The sequence below is a fragment of the Pholis gunnellus genome, assembly GCF_910591455.1.
Source record: "Pholis gunnellus genome assembly, chromosome: 13".
NCBI lineage: Eukaryota > Metazoa > Chordata > Actinopteri > Perciformes > Pholidae > Pholis > Pholis gunnellus.
Window position 1 is genome coordinate 17,676,909 of NC_136540.1, and position 17,035 is coordinate 17,693,943.

The 17,035-nt window shown below is 44.7% G+C and overlaps 1 protein-coding gene across 1 annotated transcript; it reads left to right on the forward strand.

The window, feature by feature from the left end:
* Window positions 1-1,235: 1,235 nt before the first annotated feature.
* Window positions 1,236-15,106, forward strand: tmem164 (transmembrane protein 164). Its single transcript, XM_079172020.1, has 6 exons — window positions 1,236-2,017; window positions 8,178-8,227; window positions 10,446-10,512; window positions 11,628-11,706; window positions 12,551-12,651; window positions 13,755-15,106. The coding sequence occupies exons 1-6, from the start codon at window positions 1,583-1,585 to the stop codon at window positions 13,959-13,961; spliced, it is 939 nt and encodes a 312-aa protein (XP_079028146.1). The 5' UTR covers window positions 1,236-1,582; the 3' UTR covers window positions 13,962-15,106.
* The last annotated feature ends 1,929 nt before the right edge of the window (window positions 15,107-17,035 follow it).

Genomic DNA, 17,035 nt, shown 5'->3' on the forward strand with positions numbered 1-17,035 from the left:
GATGAAGACGGTCACATTTTATCAGTGGTGGAGCTAATTAAAACCATCTTAAAAACTGAGAGTGACTTTACTGTGTAATTCCGTTACCGTATACTTACCGTAAGGAAAAGGACCAGCTCCAAAAGAATCAGAGGTCACTATCAAAGTCTGACCTCCATGAATCTTCGAAACATTGACTAACAGGAGCTTTAGCTGGGAGGGAATGGGGTAACACACACTGCTGTTACTCTGTGATAAAAAACACTTTTTATTAATTTGGTCCAAGTGACCACACCTAAACCTATTGGAATGCTCGGGGAGCTTACTGTTACTGTAACTGCAGACTATGTGTCATGTCATGTGTGAATGCGTGGCGGTTTGATTGTGTCTTTATGTGTAGTGGCAACATCTGGTCATTAAATACTGCTCTGTAATAAGTGCAAGTGGCTCACGTTAGTTAACTTCATAAATGCAGGTAAGAGTGATGATAGGTGTTTCATGCATAACATAGAATTGAATTACTGTGTTTATCATAGATGTTTCCCCGTGGAGAAGGAAGTCCATTAGCACAATAATGAATATTATAGTTTCTCATTACCCAAACGTGGTTGAAACATAAAGTAATACTCAATCGGCTGAGGAGCCGTTATGCTGATGAAGCAATGGAGGTTTCGAATAGAAACGTTACCATATCTGCATTTACCGGCAATTTACTTCTCAAGAATATTAGAAGTTTCCGGATATTTCATGAACACACCATCTCAAGTATCACGTGTTTTGGGAGTCATGTACCCTCAGATATGACTCTCAGGCAGAGTGCCCTGTCTGTTGGTTGGGATGATCTCTGAAGTTAAAAAAAAAAGTTTACTATCATAAATGTGCATTTCAATTTACAATAAAAGTCGTAAATACCCGCTGCGAATATCACCAGTGTTAACATACTCAACTTTACGAATGTTGTATTCAATTAAATTGCGTAATTGTACAGTTAACATCAATGTCTCAATTGTAATGTGTGCACGTGATTGTAACAGTATGCATTCAGCGAGTAAGTAGCGATGGCAATCAGCGAGCAAGAACACTGGCCTCCTATTTTGGTCTCTGGATGAAGCACTGTGCAATGAGATCTGTGCTAAGCCTGAGAGGCTAAACTCGGGGTATAAAAAAACTGGCGTTCCAGTTCAGCAAGGTAGGATTGGTATCTAAGCTAGCGCCTATCCAGTGTCCGCGCTGTTGCTAACACACGCTAACTCAACCGCCAGCAAGCCGCTGTCCCGCTTGGTATGACTAAGAGCACGTAGCCGGCATGACTGCTTGTTCCGCATGATGCCGATGCCAATCTGACAGTCAACGTTAAGCTAGCAACTGTGTGAGGGGCGCGAAAGAAGACGGAGCCGGTGCCGGTACCACCACCAGCAGCAGCAGCAGCTACCGGGTAGTGTTGACTACAGCCCTCCCTCCCGCTGCTAGCCGAAGTTCCTCATCTGCCCGTCGATACGGTAGTTTTAGCGAATTAGCTAGCTTAAAAACACGCCGAGGCGGTGTGGATACATGTCTGCCTCTCAACCGCGAGACGAGCTACGAAAGGGAAATCTTGCAGTTCATGTTTCGCCAAGAAGTTGGTGTGACGTCTATTCCATCTCGTTCGTCTCTTTTCCAACACGAGAAGAGGAATATGTCCAGATATAACGTATACAGCCTGCTGGACTGGATCTACGGCGGGGTGGACCCGAAGTTCGAGGGCAACGGGGGCCCCGCGTGCGCCGCCTTCCTCGCACCCCAACAGCGCGTCAGCGAGAGTCTGGTCATCGTCCTCGTCTCCCTGGTGGAGGTATGCGTGGCGCTCAAGAAGATCAACCTCTCCAAAGAGCTCAAAGTGGTGGGGAAGGACTGCGCGCGGTCGAAGGAGGACAGTCTGGGCAAGAACCTGTTGCTGGTGGCCCTTTGCATGACTTTCGGAGTGGAGGTTGGCTTCAAATTCGCGACCAAGACTGTGATATATCTGCTGAACCCCTGCCATCTCATGACAATGGTTCAGGTAAGGGTGTGTGTTTGTGTTTGTGCCTGTCTGTGTGTGTCTGTGTGCGTGTGTGTGCGCGCGCGCGCTCCCAGGATAGGTTGCTATCGTGAAAGCAAAACTAATGAAATGTATCTGAAGACTTTACTTTACTTATCTCCTTGTCTTCCAAACAGAGAGAGCTTTATGATTTATATTGCAATGTGTGATTTGACTTTGGCACTAATCAGCTGCTTGTTTTGGCTGACCCCGCCCATCTCAGCAGGGTGCAACACTGGTTGGTATTTTACAATTAGTGTTACCTCAGTACTTTTTTTACTTCCTCAAGATACAGAACTTGAAAACAAAACAGTTAAGTAGCAGACATACTTTTTTTTTGCTTTCTAAAAAAAATATTACCTGGCAATCTGATGTGTGTAAACTTTGCACAGCGTTTACACTGGGTGTGAATTAGTAATAATCACAATAAACAGCAACATCATCTTCATGTGTCGCTGCACAGCAAGCAATTTGAGTTCTGTTGATACAAACAACCCTCTGTTGCTGTGAGAACATATACACAGCACCTGCATGTTTCTCCTCCGCCTCCTGGTTGGCTGACCTTCATTTCACATGATTGCCACCGGCGGGTCATGGCGACGGGGTCACTGCCAACTGTGTTTTTAACGCATAGTTGTTGGCACACACATGAATGATGGAGTGTCTTCCTGATTATTTGACATCCTATGGGGGGGGGGGGCAGCGTGATGAATGATACTGATGAATAACTCGCTGTGATGAGGAATTGACGGATGATAGCCAAATGGCCTTTGCGTATGAGGACCAAGGTTAAGATAATCCACTGTGGGTATTCCTCATGCTTGAGTGTGATCAGAGAAGGAAATAACAAAAAGGACGCGGTGCACAGAAAGGAAAGTGGAAGTTGCCATTTTCTTGTCAGAGGACAGGACTGGGAGTTTATTTGTGAGGGAATAGGGCCCGGGGGCGAGCTGGAGATTGACTTTTTAGTATCAGGAAAACAGGTGAAACATGAAGTGTGTTCTGCTTTGTTGAAGGTGATGTGTGTTGATGGTGCACGGTTAGTGCTGATGAGTTCTCAATGAGAGGGCTGGACAGGGATTTTCACATTTGTTGACTATTTGAGATCTTAGTCGAGGTGATTGTTTGTTCCCAGGATGCTACTTTTGTTACGTGTGCATTTATCTGACTCCACCCACCAGGTCTTCATCACAGTCTGGGATCAACAGTACATGGGTTTGGTACATTTCTAATCCCTAAAATCAAAACGTCTCACGAGGAGTACAAACATCCTCAGTCGACCATTTGTCCATGTCTCCTTTTTAGCGTGTTAATCCAGCAAAAGTGCATAAAAGCGACGCGTGACGAGAGCGAGAAGTCCAGAGTTGTGTGTACATTTTACAGGCTGAAAACTTTAGGCTCTTGTAAAGTTTTCATGGTGCCCGGGGAGAAGCGCTGAGTGGAGTGCTGCGGTAATCTGAAGTTGCCTCAGCTCTTGACTAATCAAGGCGTCTACTCCACCCGAGTGTTGACAATACAACCACTTGTCTGTGTCGCTGTGCTGCAGCAGGTTACACAGCAACCGTGTCTGCCTGAACGCCTCATCAGCATTTGGCTAAATTCTACGTATTCAGTATTGTCAATATTATTACTAAATACTTAACACGGCATACTACTACTAAGAATATAAATATTGAAGGGGAAGGAGTCTCACACTTTTTAAATCAACACTGCTGCCCAAATAATGCTTTGTCATGCGTAGAGAGGCTGTGTCAGTTGCCATTTGAGATCACACAAATGTATGTGTATATAAAAAGAAACACCAGGTGAGCAAGCGTCTCTCAGATGTGAGAGAGAGAGCGCCGCCACTTCGGGTTGGAGAGTTCAGTGTCTGATGCCTGATGAGTCGACGCCTCACATCTGACAACACCGATGTCTGTTATGTTTTCATCCGCACGAAGCGGGAGCAGTCACGCTGCCACGCCGGCAGACATCGGACTGGATGTGACGGGGGCCTCCGAGAACAAACGAATCAAAGCAGCAGATACGGGACATGGTGGGCTTTAGCACTGCGTCGTATGGGTGTAGTTATTACCAAAAAATATATACAGTCTTCTGAAGTTTAGACTGGTGGGTGATATCACACCATGCCAAGATATTTTGGTCTGCAGTTGATACGATTTCGGTGTTAGCTCAATAAGTGTCATTTTCAGCTGGGGTTTTTTCGGGGGGGGGGGCTATTTTGGTGTGATGCTAACACAGGATGCTAAGACCCCTGTTTTGAGGTCCAATACAACCAAAAGCTGGTGTAACGTGAAAGTGGTGTAACATAAGGAAACCTAAACCCGATCTTCACATGTCAGGAATCCGATTTTAGATGCTACAAATTAATTCTGCTATCTTGAATGTTTATAATCTGCCATCGCTGTAAACATGCTGCCCAACATCGTGGATTGTTCTTGGACGATAGAGAGGCTAAAGGGAATAGGATTTCCCCTTGGTGTCTATGGGGAGACTCGCCACCTCCTGCAGGATTCTCCACTCAGCTGGGAGTTCACTTTAAACCTCACAGAGCCCCCTTATCAAGAGGAACTCTCCTCCCTTGTAGATGTTGCCAGGGCTCCGGTGTGACGGATCAGTTAAACCATGATAGATTCGAGGGTAAATACTGCTTCAGGCTCCGGGGGAAAAAAGAACTCCTCCCTCCTGGCATTTCAGCAGCAGCAGCTCAGAGTTAGAGAGGAGTTTAAAACTACTGCTAGTTAGCACACGGCAGCAATGAGCATAAAGACTCTGTGCTTTGTCTTTGAAGCACCATGCTGCTAACACACACTCTGTATCAACAGAACGTATACACAGTATCAGCATCATCTTTAAATACTGCCACATTTATCAGCTGTAGACATAACACCTCGCAGAGCACATTGTTGACTCAGTGCTTCAGACCGTGCTGAACGCACTATACTGTATTACTTATTGACTAGACTTGTAAAGAGTAAGTGTGGCTTATCAGTAATGACTGCTGTCAATCTGTAAGTACGCTATTGATCTTGTTTTTCAGTGTTTTTCTTCTTTCTTTTTACTTAAAGATTATTATGCAGTCACACAGCTTCTACTTTGAAATGGTTCTGCAACACTGCAGGAAATGTTTTTGTTCAGAAAAATATTGGAAGAAAATGCACATACATACACAGTATAAATGGTCTATAACACCATTTAAAGTGAAGTTCCGTGAGATGTCTTGCTTTGGAGACTGCCAACGTCTGGCTTTATGCCTCAGCCTGCTGAACCTCCGGATGCATTCATAATTCAGTTGTAAAATTAATTGAGAGAAACGACCATTGTCTTTAATGCTGCGACAACACCATCGAGGCTGGTTTGACTCTCATAAACGTGATAACCGATGCAGATATAGAATCTGGGCCGGAATGTTTATTGGAGCTGCAGAAGCTCGCTGCAAAAATACTGAAGAATTTGTCTGACCGTTGAAACGGTGACTCCTCTTGAGTCGTTTACTTATTGCAATCAAAATATATATATACACACACACACACACACACACACACACACACACACACACACACACACACACACACACACACACACACACACACACACACACACACACACACACACACACACACACACACACACAACTGACTCATTGCATTTGGCAATGGTGACACTAGAAGCACACAACAGGAAGTGGCTGCCCTTTCTAAAGGACTAAGACACGCACTTTGAACGCATATTGTAAAGTCGTGATGAAATAACTTTGGCAGTTAAACTGTAAGTGTAAACTGCTGGAGCTCCTCACCTATAAATGAGATGATTGTTGGGACAGATTAACCCTCCTTCTAGACTGAAGTGGCCTTTTGAATCACATTAAGTTAGTCAGGGACAGCAGTATGTCAACAGTGACACATGCATTATCCGGACAGTTTATCTGTGGATTATCTTTATTGACAGAAACTCAGTAGAACTTGCTCACTAATTTGCATGTCAACCCTTTTCATGTGTACAGAGAAGCTGCAGTAGAGGTGATGTGGTATACAGAGAAGTGTTGTACCCACGACTGTTCTCATGCAACTGTTTCCATCAGCAGAAGGTGTTTTACATGTTGCCTAACTTCCCCTTTAACACCGTATCAGGTGATGTTCATGTTCATAACTTTGGCTTTGTTGGAGCTAGCTAACGGGTGCTAAAATTGGTAGCAGTTATTTAGCTTGAAAGCAGTGTGTGTGTGTGTGTGTGTTGGGGGGGGGGGGGGGGGGGGATTGGTTGACGGGAGGGGTCGTTGACATCAACCCATTACATGAAAAGTGACATTATGAAATAAAAAAGCAACAGTATGTAGGAATGAGGGTGTTTTCTATACTGCAGTAAAACGTTCCTGTTCAGCAGTGTTCTTATTATTATTCGCCTCACTGTCTGGTTGTCGGGTCGGTCATCGGGGCCTTTGTGGTAACCCCTGGTCCCGGAGCTCCCAGCTTCTAAAACTCAGGCTCTGTTACTCCCTCCCTCCCTCCCTCCTCCCCCCCCCTCTCTCTCTCCTTTCAGTCACTGGTTACGTGGCGCATTAGTTCCTCCTCTGTTCCCTTTTGTTTATTGTACTTTGAAACTGACACACACACACACCGACACCGACCGCTCTCTCTCCCTGCACTACTGACACCACTTCCTATGCCTTTTAGATGTTCTGCTATGTACATCATTAGAAACTGTGTGTCTCCCACTTTGTCATATTTTACACGTAGTTTGTATTTTTTTTTTTTAAATCTATTTAATGTTAAACACTTTGGGGCTCCATGTAAGGGAGCGGATGGCTCTGACATGAGACGAAGGATCAGTCTGTGACCGGTTCACCACAGGCAGAATAAACACACACACATGGTAAACAATATGCTGGCCCGACAATAAGAGCTTAACTCTGGAAAATGTCTACATGTATTTTTAAGTGGCAGATTGTTCATTGAATGAACCCTGCGTTGTTTGTTACAGATGTTGTGTACACAGTGCAGCTTGATATGAGTTGAAGGGCGGGCGGCTGATCAATCACTGAGACGTATTTTCCCCTGGCCGGTGGTTGTACAACAGATCTCAACTAAATTGCTTTCTCGTAATTCTGTTTCCAGCCTTTGCCTTCCAGGCAGACCAACTGTTTTTTTTTCTCGTGTCGGATGGTGTTTCGAACCAATCCATGTGTGCGGTATCCTCCCAGGCCCCCAGCGGCACAGCCGCAGAGCATAGATGAGATGTTAACGATGATGAGAATCCACACTGTAGCCTGTGTTCTCATTGGATCAGGAAGCCGACATGTTGATGTTAGAAACCGATTTTTAAACGATGTAAAAATGTTAAATGAAGTATCGGCGGCCTTCACGTGCCTGCTGGTGAATATGTTGTTGTTCTGGTAAACTGTTTGCGGTTCAAAAGGTTTGAATCTGTCAGTCATTATCATAAAAGCTTGCCCAAAGTGCATCAGTCCTTTCCCGATATCGCAGAGAATTGTCAACATGAACTCGGTGGAGTTGGCTAATTCAAAGCAGCATCAGTCCAGGATTTATACACGTCCATGGTCATGCCGTTCTCTTAACAGGAATCGATTATTTTCCTCCTCCCGGTTCCAAGGGCGATGAGTTGTTGACTGTTTCAATCGACAGCCCTGATTGAAATCAGGCAGTAAAATACATTAACGGGATTGTTTGTGTTGTTGGTCGTGGGACGTATGAGGTACTTATCTGTAGTCCGTGTATTAGATGCCACAGACTCGACCAAAAACAGGAGTTTCTGGTTCGACAGCTGCCTCGGTGGGTCAGTTTGTCGGTGTTATTGTGTGACTCTGGTGGTTTTTTTAAAGGGCTGAGTTGGGATTGGCCAACACCTACCAGTTATTTAAATACATTAAAATCCGCCATAACTGTTTGACCAACTTCCTGGGTCCCGTCTGGACTTTTTTTTCTCATAGCCCTGTTCAGAGCTCCCTCCTCTTATTATATCAATAAAGACTTATTAAAGCAATCTGTCCGTTTTCTTTACTTACAGCACGGAACGCTAGAAGCTCTTAGAGCATTCAAGCTGTTCCACAATGAGTGAGTTTAATGTGATGGTGTGCTCTCTCTCTCCCTCTCTTCTCTCTCTCTCTCTGTTCTTTCCTCTACAGATCTTCCTGCTGGCCTGCCCGCCATGTAAAACAGCAATGGTTGTATTTAGGTGAGTACATTTCCCCCTGGCTCTTTGATGTTTTTTGACTGTGTAGATTTGTTCAGTGCTCATTATAAAAACAGGGGCCACGACTCTCAGTCATCCACCCTCCACGTCAACCGATCAGGTCCAAGTGTGTACCGAATGTAAAATAAATGTCGGGCAGGCGGACTCAAATTACACCCGGGTTTTATGGTCGATGATTGTAATTACTCGTGGCGTTTTATTGTAATGGATTTGTCGGGGTTTTTAGTATTTCTCTTCTCCACAACAGCTCCGGTCTGGGCAAGTTAATTATTCAGGAGCAACGACAACACAACACACCGTCGGATTTACTCCGAAATAAAGACAAGCCGGGTCCCTTTGTGTTGCGTTGTAGCTCATGGGGGGCCACATAGCGAGCAGCTGCAATGAGCCGCGTTTCCGCTGAAACGACCACAGAGCAGTGACTCATAATGAAAGTGAGAGTTTTGAGCAGCTTTATGGAAACAATTTCCAACGAGACAACAAAAATACTGAAGTAAGACAAGCATTTATCCATCAGGTCAAGATGTTCTCTCTCATAGTTTATATACGTTACTGTACGTGGCGTTTTTATCTGCACCTGGATAAGAACAAGTGCAACGTGTTTGTAGCATAAACCCAAGATAGAAAAAACAGACAAACATGAACACCTGTGGTTACCGTAGCAACACCAAGGGTGGTTTAATACAAAGGCAAACAGTCCAGAAGTACAACAGGAGAGCGTCTGTTGACGATGCAAACACACAAAGTCTGGTTGTAATAGAGAAGTCGGTGAATAAGCTGCCTTTCTGTCGTGGCAGTAACAATGAAAACTACTTCATAGAGCGGTGCGTGCATAATGTGAATCCATTCAACGGCAATGGGAGAATAAATACAGACTTTCAGGATCAGCAGTTTGACTTTAAGAACGAATATTTCCATCAAAAGCAGAGGCATCAAATCACCCGGATTTTGAGTGGGAGATGTTTCCTGCTGCCTTTTTTTTTTTTTTTTTTCTGGTGATCAAAGTCTGACTGTGAGAGAGGATGAAACAATATTTACATGTTGTGCTATCTGTGCCTCCTCTTCTTGCATACGCGCAGCTCCGTTTTTTGTGCGACCGTGACCGAGTCGTGGAAATCAACAGCTTGCGTCGAAAACAAACTTCAACGCCGGCATCTGTATTCAGGAACGGGGGGGGGGGGGGCTTCACTCTCCACACAAGTAGCCTTCCCTTCTGCTTGGTTCCAGCTCCTTGTGTTCACTACTGCAGGACAAAGCAAACGTATATATAATTAGTACCAATGGATGTCGTATCATAGTGTAGGTATTAATATGTAGTGATCAAGATAAGATGTCTATTTTCCACTTGACTTCCACATTGCCGACGCGTCTTCGTAGATATGTCATCATGAAATACAACCGCTTACACACCGGGCAAAGGTGGCTCCTGATCAATAATTGTGGTGAATTTGAATTCCAATGAAGCGGATTGTCTTTCCTAAAAGGTCCGGAGGCCCCCCCCCCCCCCTAGAGTGACAGCTGGGCTCACTTGAACCGACATTCCGGCAGCACTGCTGTTTTCCCAGTGACCTTGGCTGTCACAACAGTTACTCTGGCTCATCTGACGAAAAACGAGCAGTGACACGGGACGGACCCCGGGCCCCGGGCCTCTGCGAGCGGGTGGCTCCTGGAATAACTGTTGGTTAAAAGGAAATGTGCAGAGGTTAACCAAACGTGTGTGTGTGTTAACTTAAAGACTAGATAGTATCTGATTGTCTAATTCTGAATGAGTAGCTAGAGGCGCTGATTTGTCAGAATCGTGACAGCTTTGTGTGATTTCTCTATGGATCATGGACATCTGCAACATACTGTACACACACGGAGAGAGAGAGAGGCTCTGATTGCCTGCACCGTCAGTGACCCGGCTTCTCACCAGCAACACTAGGACCCGGCCCCGCCAAAGACTGAGAGACAGCTGCTGCTGCTGCTGCTAACGGCATCAGGGAGCACTCCGATTGGCTTTCAGCAACGCCCCCCGAACCTAACCCACTCCGTCCTCCAGCTGTTCGTCTGCGCTCCCATCGGCTCCAGTTCAAACTAATATGTCGATAATGCACCCATGCGTGCAGTGTGGAAATTATTGTTAAAATGTTCCTCCGGCAGATGTGATGGAGGACGTGAGGTTTATCGGAGCGTTTGGTTATTCTGTGTGTTTTTTCAGGCTGCAGGTCCATATGCTGAATGGTGCGTTACTGGCTTTAATGTTCCCAGTAGTCAACACTAGACTGGTAAGTCCTCCGCTCTCATCTTCTGTCGTATCCTGTAGCTCGATATGTTCTGTGAAATCGTCTCTCTTCCTTCTCAAAAATGTGACGTTTACATGAATGTTTAACAAAATGTAGTTCCTCTACTAGAGCCTGAATCTGAACAATACATTCCAGCATGCAGAAGACAAAATGTTGAGCACAAAGTGGCAGAAAGTACAAACTTAATTGATGATGGAACTGAGCTTTCTTCCTTTTTTTTTTTGTGAAGGAAATCTGAGGCAATCAGTTAAAATCCGGCAGCACTGCCTGCTTGAAAGGCTCTCACGAACAGCTGCAGACGAGGACCAGATGCAGCCGATAACGCGCTAGCTTTAAATTCTACGCATTTGCTGGAATTAAATCAAGTTCTGATAGTTTGTACTTCGTCCAATTCTAATGTGACCCCCCTGTGAAAATTCAACAGCTCCCACTACAGAGCCGTTCTTACCAAAGTAACGCTTTTCTGCCATAACTCTATTTCCCTGTTAAAGGGAAGCATGCCTTCACAGAGCTGTGGAGGTGTGTAATGGTGGAGACCTTCTATGAGATGTAATTTGTCAGCGGGCCCTTCCAAATAGTTTTCACTGCAGGTCTACCAACCGAATGTGTGAGCAATGAACACGACTCCGTTTTAGCATTAATAGACTCAACGGAGTCCATTGCCTTCCTGTTCATACTGTTCACTTTCTAATCATTTTGTGGGGCCGAGGTGCTGATCCCGGCTCTACTGTGAGCTCTCTGCTGTCACGTTGTCACGGCCCCTAATGACTCCATCTCACGAGCAGTAGAATAATCATCCCTGAGCGTCACCTCCTCCATCTTTCTTCTGTCGGAGTATCGCTTGAAAGCAGCGCTAGCCATCAGAGCACAGTTCAGATCACAGCCGGCTCCGGTTATTAACGCTGGCCTGGGGTCAGTCTGCCAGGTGCACCGCTTATCAGCAGATCCTCAAATGTTCAGATACCTTTTCTTCATCTCCGCGTAAATAAGAAAACTATCCAAGCATTACTGCAACAAGGGGGCTAAGAATGAATGACATTTCGGGCTTAATGTGGGTTGTAAAAAAAAACATCTAAATAGTTTTATTCTCTCCTCAGCTTCCGTTTGAGAAGGAGGTCTACTACATCCAGCACTCCATGCTGTACCTGGTGCCTCTCTACCTATTCAGGAAAGGAGGTAGGTGTCAACACCCAGGGGTGAAACACCTCTCCCCTGCCGACTGACACCATGACGTCTTTTATCCTCCGATGGAATACCCTTTTTGTTTAGCGATCTTTGAGTAGCCGTAGAAACCGTGTGTGTGTGTGTGTGTGTGTGTGTGTGTGTGTGTGTGTGTGTGTGTGTGTGTGTGTGTGTGTGTGTGTGTGTGTGTGTGTGTGTGTGTGTGTGTGTGTGTGTGTGTGTGTGTGTGTGTAAAGTTACCTGTAAACAAGACGAACTACAAACACTTCAGGGCAGGCAGGTCAGATTCAGAAAACTGACCCACAGGGTTTGGAGCTTTAATGGAGGGTGTTGCACCGTGATCAAACCTCTGCATGCGCTGCCTCATATTCTTCATCGTTCTACTTGAGCTGACGATGATCGGTAAACATTAAATGTCTTAACTCTTGTCGTGCTCTTGGCAAATGCCAGCAGGAACACAGGAAAAGCCAGTTAGTCTACACATCATGTTACTGGCTGAGCTGCAGGTTGTTTCACCTGCTGACTCGACTGACTTGTTGCTAATGCACGGGGAGGTGAAGGGGTTCAGGTGAAGATGCAATTCTATGCGCTCGCTGTGTCTTGAACCCGGATCACGTGTTCTAACTCTCTCTCTCTCTCTCTCTCTCTCTCTCTCTCTCTCTCTCTCTCTCTCTCTCTCTCTCTCTCTCTCTCTCTCTCTCTCTCTCTCTCTCTCTCTCTCTCTCTCTCTGTCTCTCTCTCTCTCTCTCTGTCTCTCTCTCTCTCTCTCTCTCTCTCTCTGTGTCTCTCTCTGTCTCTGTCTCTCTCTCTCTCTCTCTTTTTCCCCCCCCCCCTCCAGGTGTGTACAAGCCTGAGCCTCTGGGGGACATGTGGTGGGCGCTGCTCTCCACCGGCATCCTGTTCCTCTACCACTTCCTCTTCCTGCAGGTCCTCGGCTTGGTAAGACGGAGCCCTCTGCTGGCCGCTGCGTGGTACTTCACTGTGCAAAGCACACAAGAGTAGCAATCGCTCCTTCAGTTGTGAGATCGGATTCATGTATAGGAAGAAGGAGAAGTCATTTCTTCAAACATAGACGTGTGTTCAACACGCACACGTTGAAATATAATGCAATACAGTTGTGCTTCAGTGAATGATATAAGCTTATTATTCAAAAAAGGTGATATTACACCCGCATCTGACAATATTAAATAGGAAACTTCATGAACAAGCGCCACAGTCGAGACAATAAGTAAATATTGCATATGCATACACGTGCTTACACACATAAATAAATACACACATGTGCATGTGAGCACATGATGCTTATTCATGTGAGACTTTATTTAAACAAATGGTCTCATTTAGACCTCTGTATACAAGAATAAACAGTTTAAAAGGAAGTCTTCACCCACAAAATGACCATTTGTAGATCTGTAACGGCTCAAACCGTTACCTCGAATTCTTAAGGAACACTTTGTTGTTCCTCTCGTACCTCCACTGACAACAGAGAAACTTTAGAACTCCTTCCTGCAGCTGGTTTCGTCAAAATGAATAAACTGTTTTGACACTTGCAATTATTTTGTCCACTCGCTTGAAATTCGAGGCAGCAGCACGAGTGACTCGTATTGAGTTGAATACCAATTAAAGTATAAATCCACTGAAGTTCAAAAGTGATTTTCTCAGCATAACTTTCTAAATCAAGAAAGCGTCACAACTTCAGTATTTACTGCAGTGCTACTGCATTGGTTTGCGTTTATTTGTTTTTTTCCCCACCCTCTGCAGATATCAAACTCTATTGAAAATCTATAGACGTCCAGATAAATTTGAGATCAGCAGTCAAAGCAAACTATGCAGTCAGATAATGAGCAGTGGAGGCTTTACAGACCGTGAACTCATCCTTCGGTAAAAGTAATGACAGTTGTAAAGTCCACCATGCCATTTGCCAAAAACCTCATTATCCAACCGAGTAGTACTTATTGTTCCAATTGCTATTAGCATCACATTAAAGCTCATGCTTTCTCCTCCTCCTCCTCCTCCTCCTCCTCCTCCTCCTCCTCCTCCAGGCGACTGAGGTCAACCTGAACAACATGCTGTGCCCGGCCGTGTCCGACCCCTTTTACGGGCCTTGGTACCGGGTGTGGGCGACGGGCCACCAGACCCTGCTGACCCTGGTCCACGGGAAGGTCCTCACGCTGCTCTCGCAGCACACGGGCTCGGCCTGCCGCTGCATGCTGGACACGCTCCGACTGCGCAGCAAGAAAGTTGACTGAATGTCCGCGAGGACGCGCACAGAACTAGCCTTTCATTCTAAAATGCCTGCTCTTATGGAGATTTTTCTTCTTTCTTTTTTTAACATTTTAATGCATCTTTTTAAGACTTACCATCTGTTTTTAATGAAAGAAGTGAGCCTTTGAGGGGCCAGTGAATCAATGTGTCATTCTTTTTGTGTTTGTCGTTGGCTTGCATACATACTTGCATGCACAGACGTGAGGGGCGTTTTAAGGCTGGTAGTTTAGCGTTGGGCGGATTTAGCCTCTTTTCTTTCTTTTCTTTTCTTTTCTTTTCTGGGAATACAATTTCCAGAAACAACTTAAGTGAATTCGTGGGAAACTTCTCAAGCTGCCTTTTTGTAAATGTAAAGTTTTAAGGACGGGGAAATGGGAGTCACCCGAAATGTCGATACTGGCCTGCAGTTGTGACACTTTTAGTTCTGTACTAGTTGTTATGCTAGGTCATATGTTAGTGGGTAAAGCTGCCATTTCTTGTTTCTTGTTTCTTGTTTTGAAACTGATTTTGAATGTGCGAGCTGTTGTTAAAAGTTGCCTGTTTAATCGTCGGGAGGATTTTTTATTTGTCATGTAGGATCACCTCTGTGTTGTCATGACTGAAAATACAAAGTTATTTTTGTTCCTCCGTTCCCCTTTTACTCCACACATGTACAGGGTATGAAAGCAATTTCTAGTGGCCTCCTGTGCGTTTGTTTCTGTCTCCAGCCTGTTCAGATCATTCCAGTTGAGATAATCAGGGGACACGAGGATGTAGTACGTGCTGAGAGTCTTAAGTGATGAATGAGGGTTCATGGATCTACACTGGGGTGTATTTTTTTAAAACTCTGCCAAGGGAGTTCTTGTGTTATTTTGTTACGATATCGGACCATATTTAGTTGGGTATAAAGTTCAGTTGTCGGGATGAACGTGACGTTTGCCGAGACAAAGGGGATCTTGACAAAATATGCATCTGAGCTGGAGTCGTGTATCATGACACTTGACTTTGTTGCTTGATCTTACAAGGCATCCTGAATTCTCCCCACCGCTACAACTGTGTGACAGCGAGTCACGGGCTCAGTTTAGTAATAAAAATTTTAAAAATTAAAAAAAAAAAAAGAATGCATCGGATGATCTGCATGAGGTCACTCTGGGTCACTAGTTGACAACCCGTTCGAAAGAAAGTATTAACCAGCATTGGAATATTTAAGTCATGGTATATATCATTTCAAGTGTGTGGGGTGTGTGTGTTACTGTAGCATATACTGTATTTCACTGTAAAAAAAAAAAAAAGGGACAACTTTTGTATTTCTATTGGTTCCAGTGTATGTGCTGTATTGACAATAAAAGTGGTTTCAGTTAACCAAAGTTCTCATTGTGTATGTTTATTCTAACCATGTCCTCTCTCAGCACACCACATATCTATACTGAAGCGTAGTTGCTGCCAGACTCCTAAACTCCAGCTGTTGTAACGTGTGTCTGGGCACCCTGTCCTCTGTGAGGCCACACGGGTTACCTCACGTCTATACACTTGAGCGAGGAGAGGTCGATCTAAAACCACCCCAGCGGCTGCAAAGAGGTCTCAAGGTGAGAGAGGATTGAGGATTAAGGATTGAAAATGTGTTCAAGTGTGCTGCTCTTCTCCTAAAGCGGCACAGGGACACCTGAGGGATAAAATGAGCTTGATTCACACGGTTCCATTATTTGAGAGTAGATGGAAGGCAGCAGAGAAGCATCGTCCCTTACTCGGTCAACACAACCACTGCTTCAGGTAACTGAATTGATAAAGTTGACTCATGTCTCAACACAATTAGAAAGGCCTGGTGAAATGAAGCGAGTTGAAAGTGGACTTTAAAACAGCAGTTGAAAGTGGACTTTAAAACAGCAGTTTAAAGTCCACTCAGTACTGTTTATTCAGACGGATGGACGTCCGGCGGGCTGACTCAGCAGAGAAAGTAAAGCGCTGGTTGGAGTTGATCTCAGGCCAGCACTGGGTTCATATGTGCTTTCCATACAGGCAGCAGACTGAACCAGTCAACTATCTCCGAGCGCTTGGCCCTGAATATCATGTAACCGGCAGCAATGTATTTTCAGACTTCTCCTGACTTGGTGCCGAGCGCTTTGGGTGGGGGAACTGGCAGAGAGGCAGGCCGAGCATGTAATGTAACCAGCACCAAAGTATGGAATGTTAAAAATGGCAATGGTCGGAGAAACGGTGTTCAAAGTCTAAAAGCGAAAGGAATTAAAAATAAATTCTAAAGAGAGGTGATGCACTCACAAAATGGATTCGACACATTGTAATTTATAACAAGATTGCGCAGACACTCTACTGGCTTGTACCCATTTTTGTTACTGGTTATTTCTATAATTTGCCAACAGTTGTCTATTCAGTAGTGAAGGAATACATCAAAATTAACATTTGTTATGAAGGCAGTGTCATTTCCACATGTATTTTAAAACAAAGTTAAAAAATGAGTACATCCAGGTGAGCTGGTCTTTGAGCTAAATGCTAATGTCAGCTGGCTAACATGCTCACAATGCAGGCTGGTTAACTCGCTTACGTTTAGCAGGTAATAACATCTTAGTTTAGCTAGTTAGCAATTTGCTAATTAGCACTATACACAAAAAGCAGCTGGGGCTGATGGGATTGGGATTATCTGTTTCCACTGAACCACACAATCTCACCTCAAGCGCCATTTAGTAGCAGAGCTTTCGATCCGATCACATGATCTTCATCAGCAGATGAGGGTTTGCCCATAATGTTCTATATCTGCCGTCACATGAAGAACTTTTTCAGTGACTGAGAGCTTCCTTGTTCCGTTTAAACCCTGGGTTTGTAAAATAAATGTTGCATAGCTTGTTTTGGGGCACTCAATGGCAACTTTATCAGTTACTGGACCAAGAAAATCCTCATTTAGCCCACAGCATGCTCTACTGGTATCAGCCCCCAAACAGCTGGGATAATCCACAGACTTCACTGTGGACCAGTTTTCATTGGAACTATTTTCTACTAAAGAAACTTGAAAACTGCTGACAGCAAGTTTAGCATTCGAAAAAGGCGACCAGTACACGAGGTCAGA

What these genes read in the sequence shown, in the direction of transcription:
- tmem164 (XM_079172020.1), top strand. Translation starts at nt 1,583, where the DNA reads ATGTTTCGCCAAGAAGTTGGTGTGACGTCTATTCCATCTCGTTCGTCT. An exon ending in ATCTCATGACAATGGTTCAG is followed by an intron (nt 2,018 to 8,177) that starts GTAAGGGTGTGT and finishes TTTCCTCTACAG; the next exon opens with ATCTTCCTGCTGGCCTGCCC. An exon ending in ACAGCAATGGTTGTATTTAG is followed by an intron (nt 8,228 to 10,445) that starts GTGAGTACATTT and finishes GTGTTTTTTCAG; the next exon opens with GCTGCAGGTCCATATGCTGA.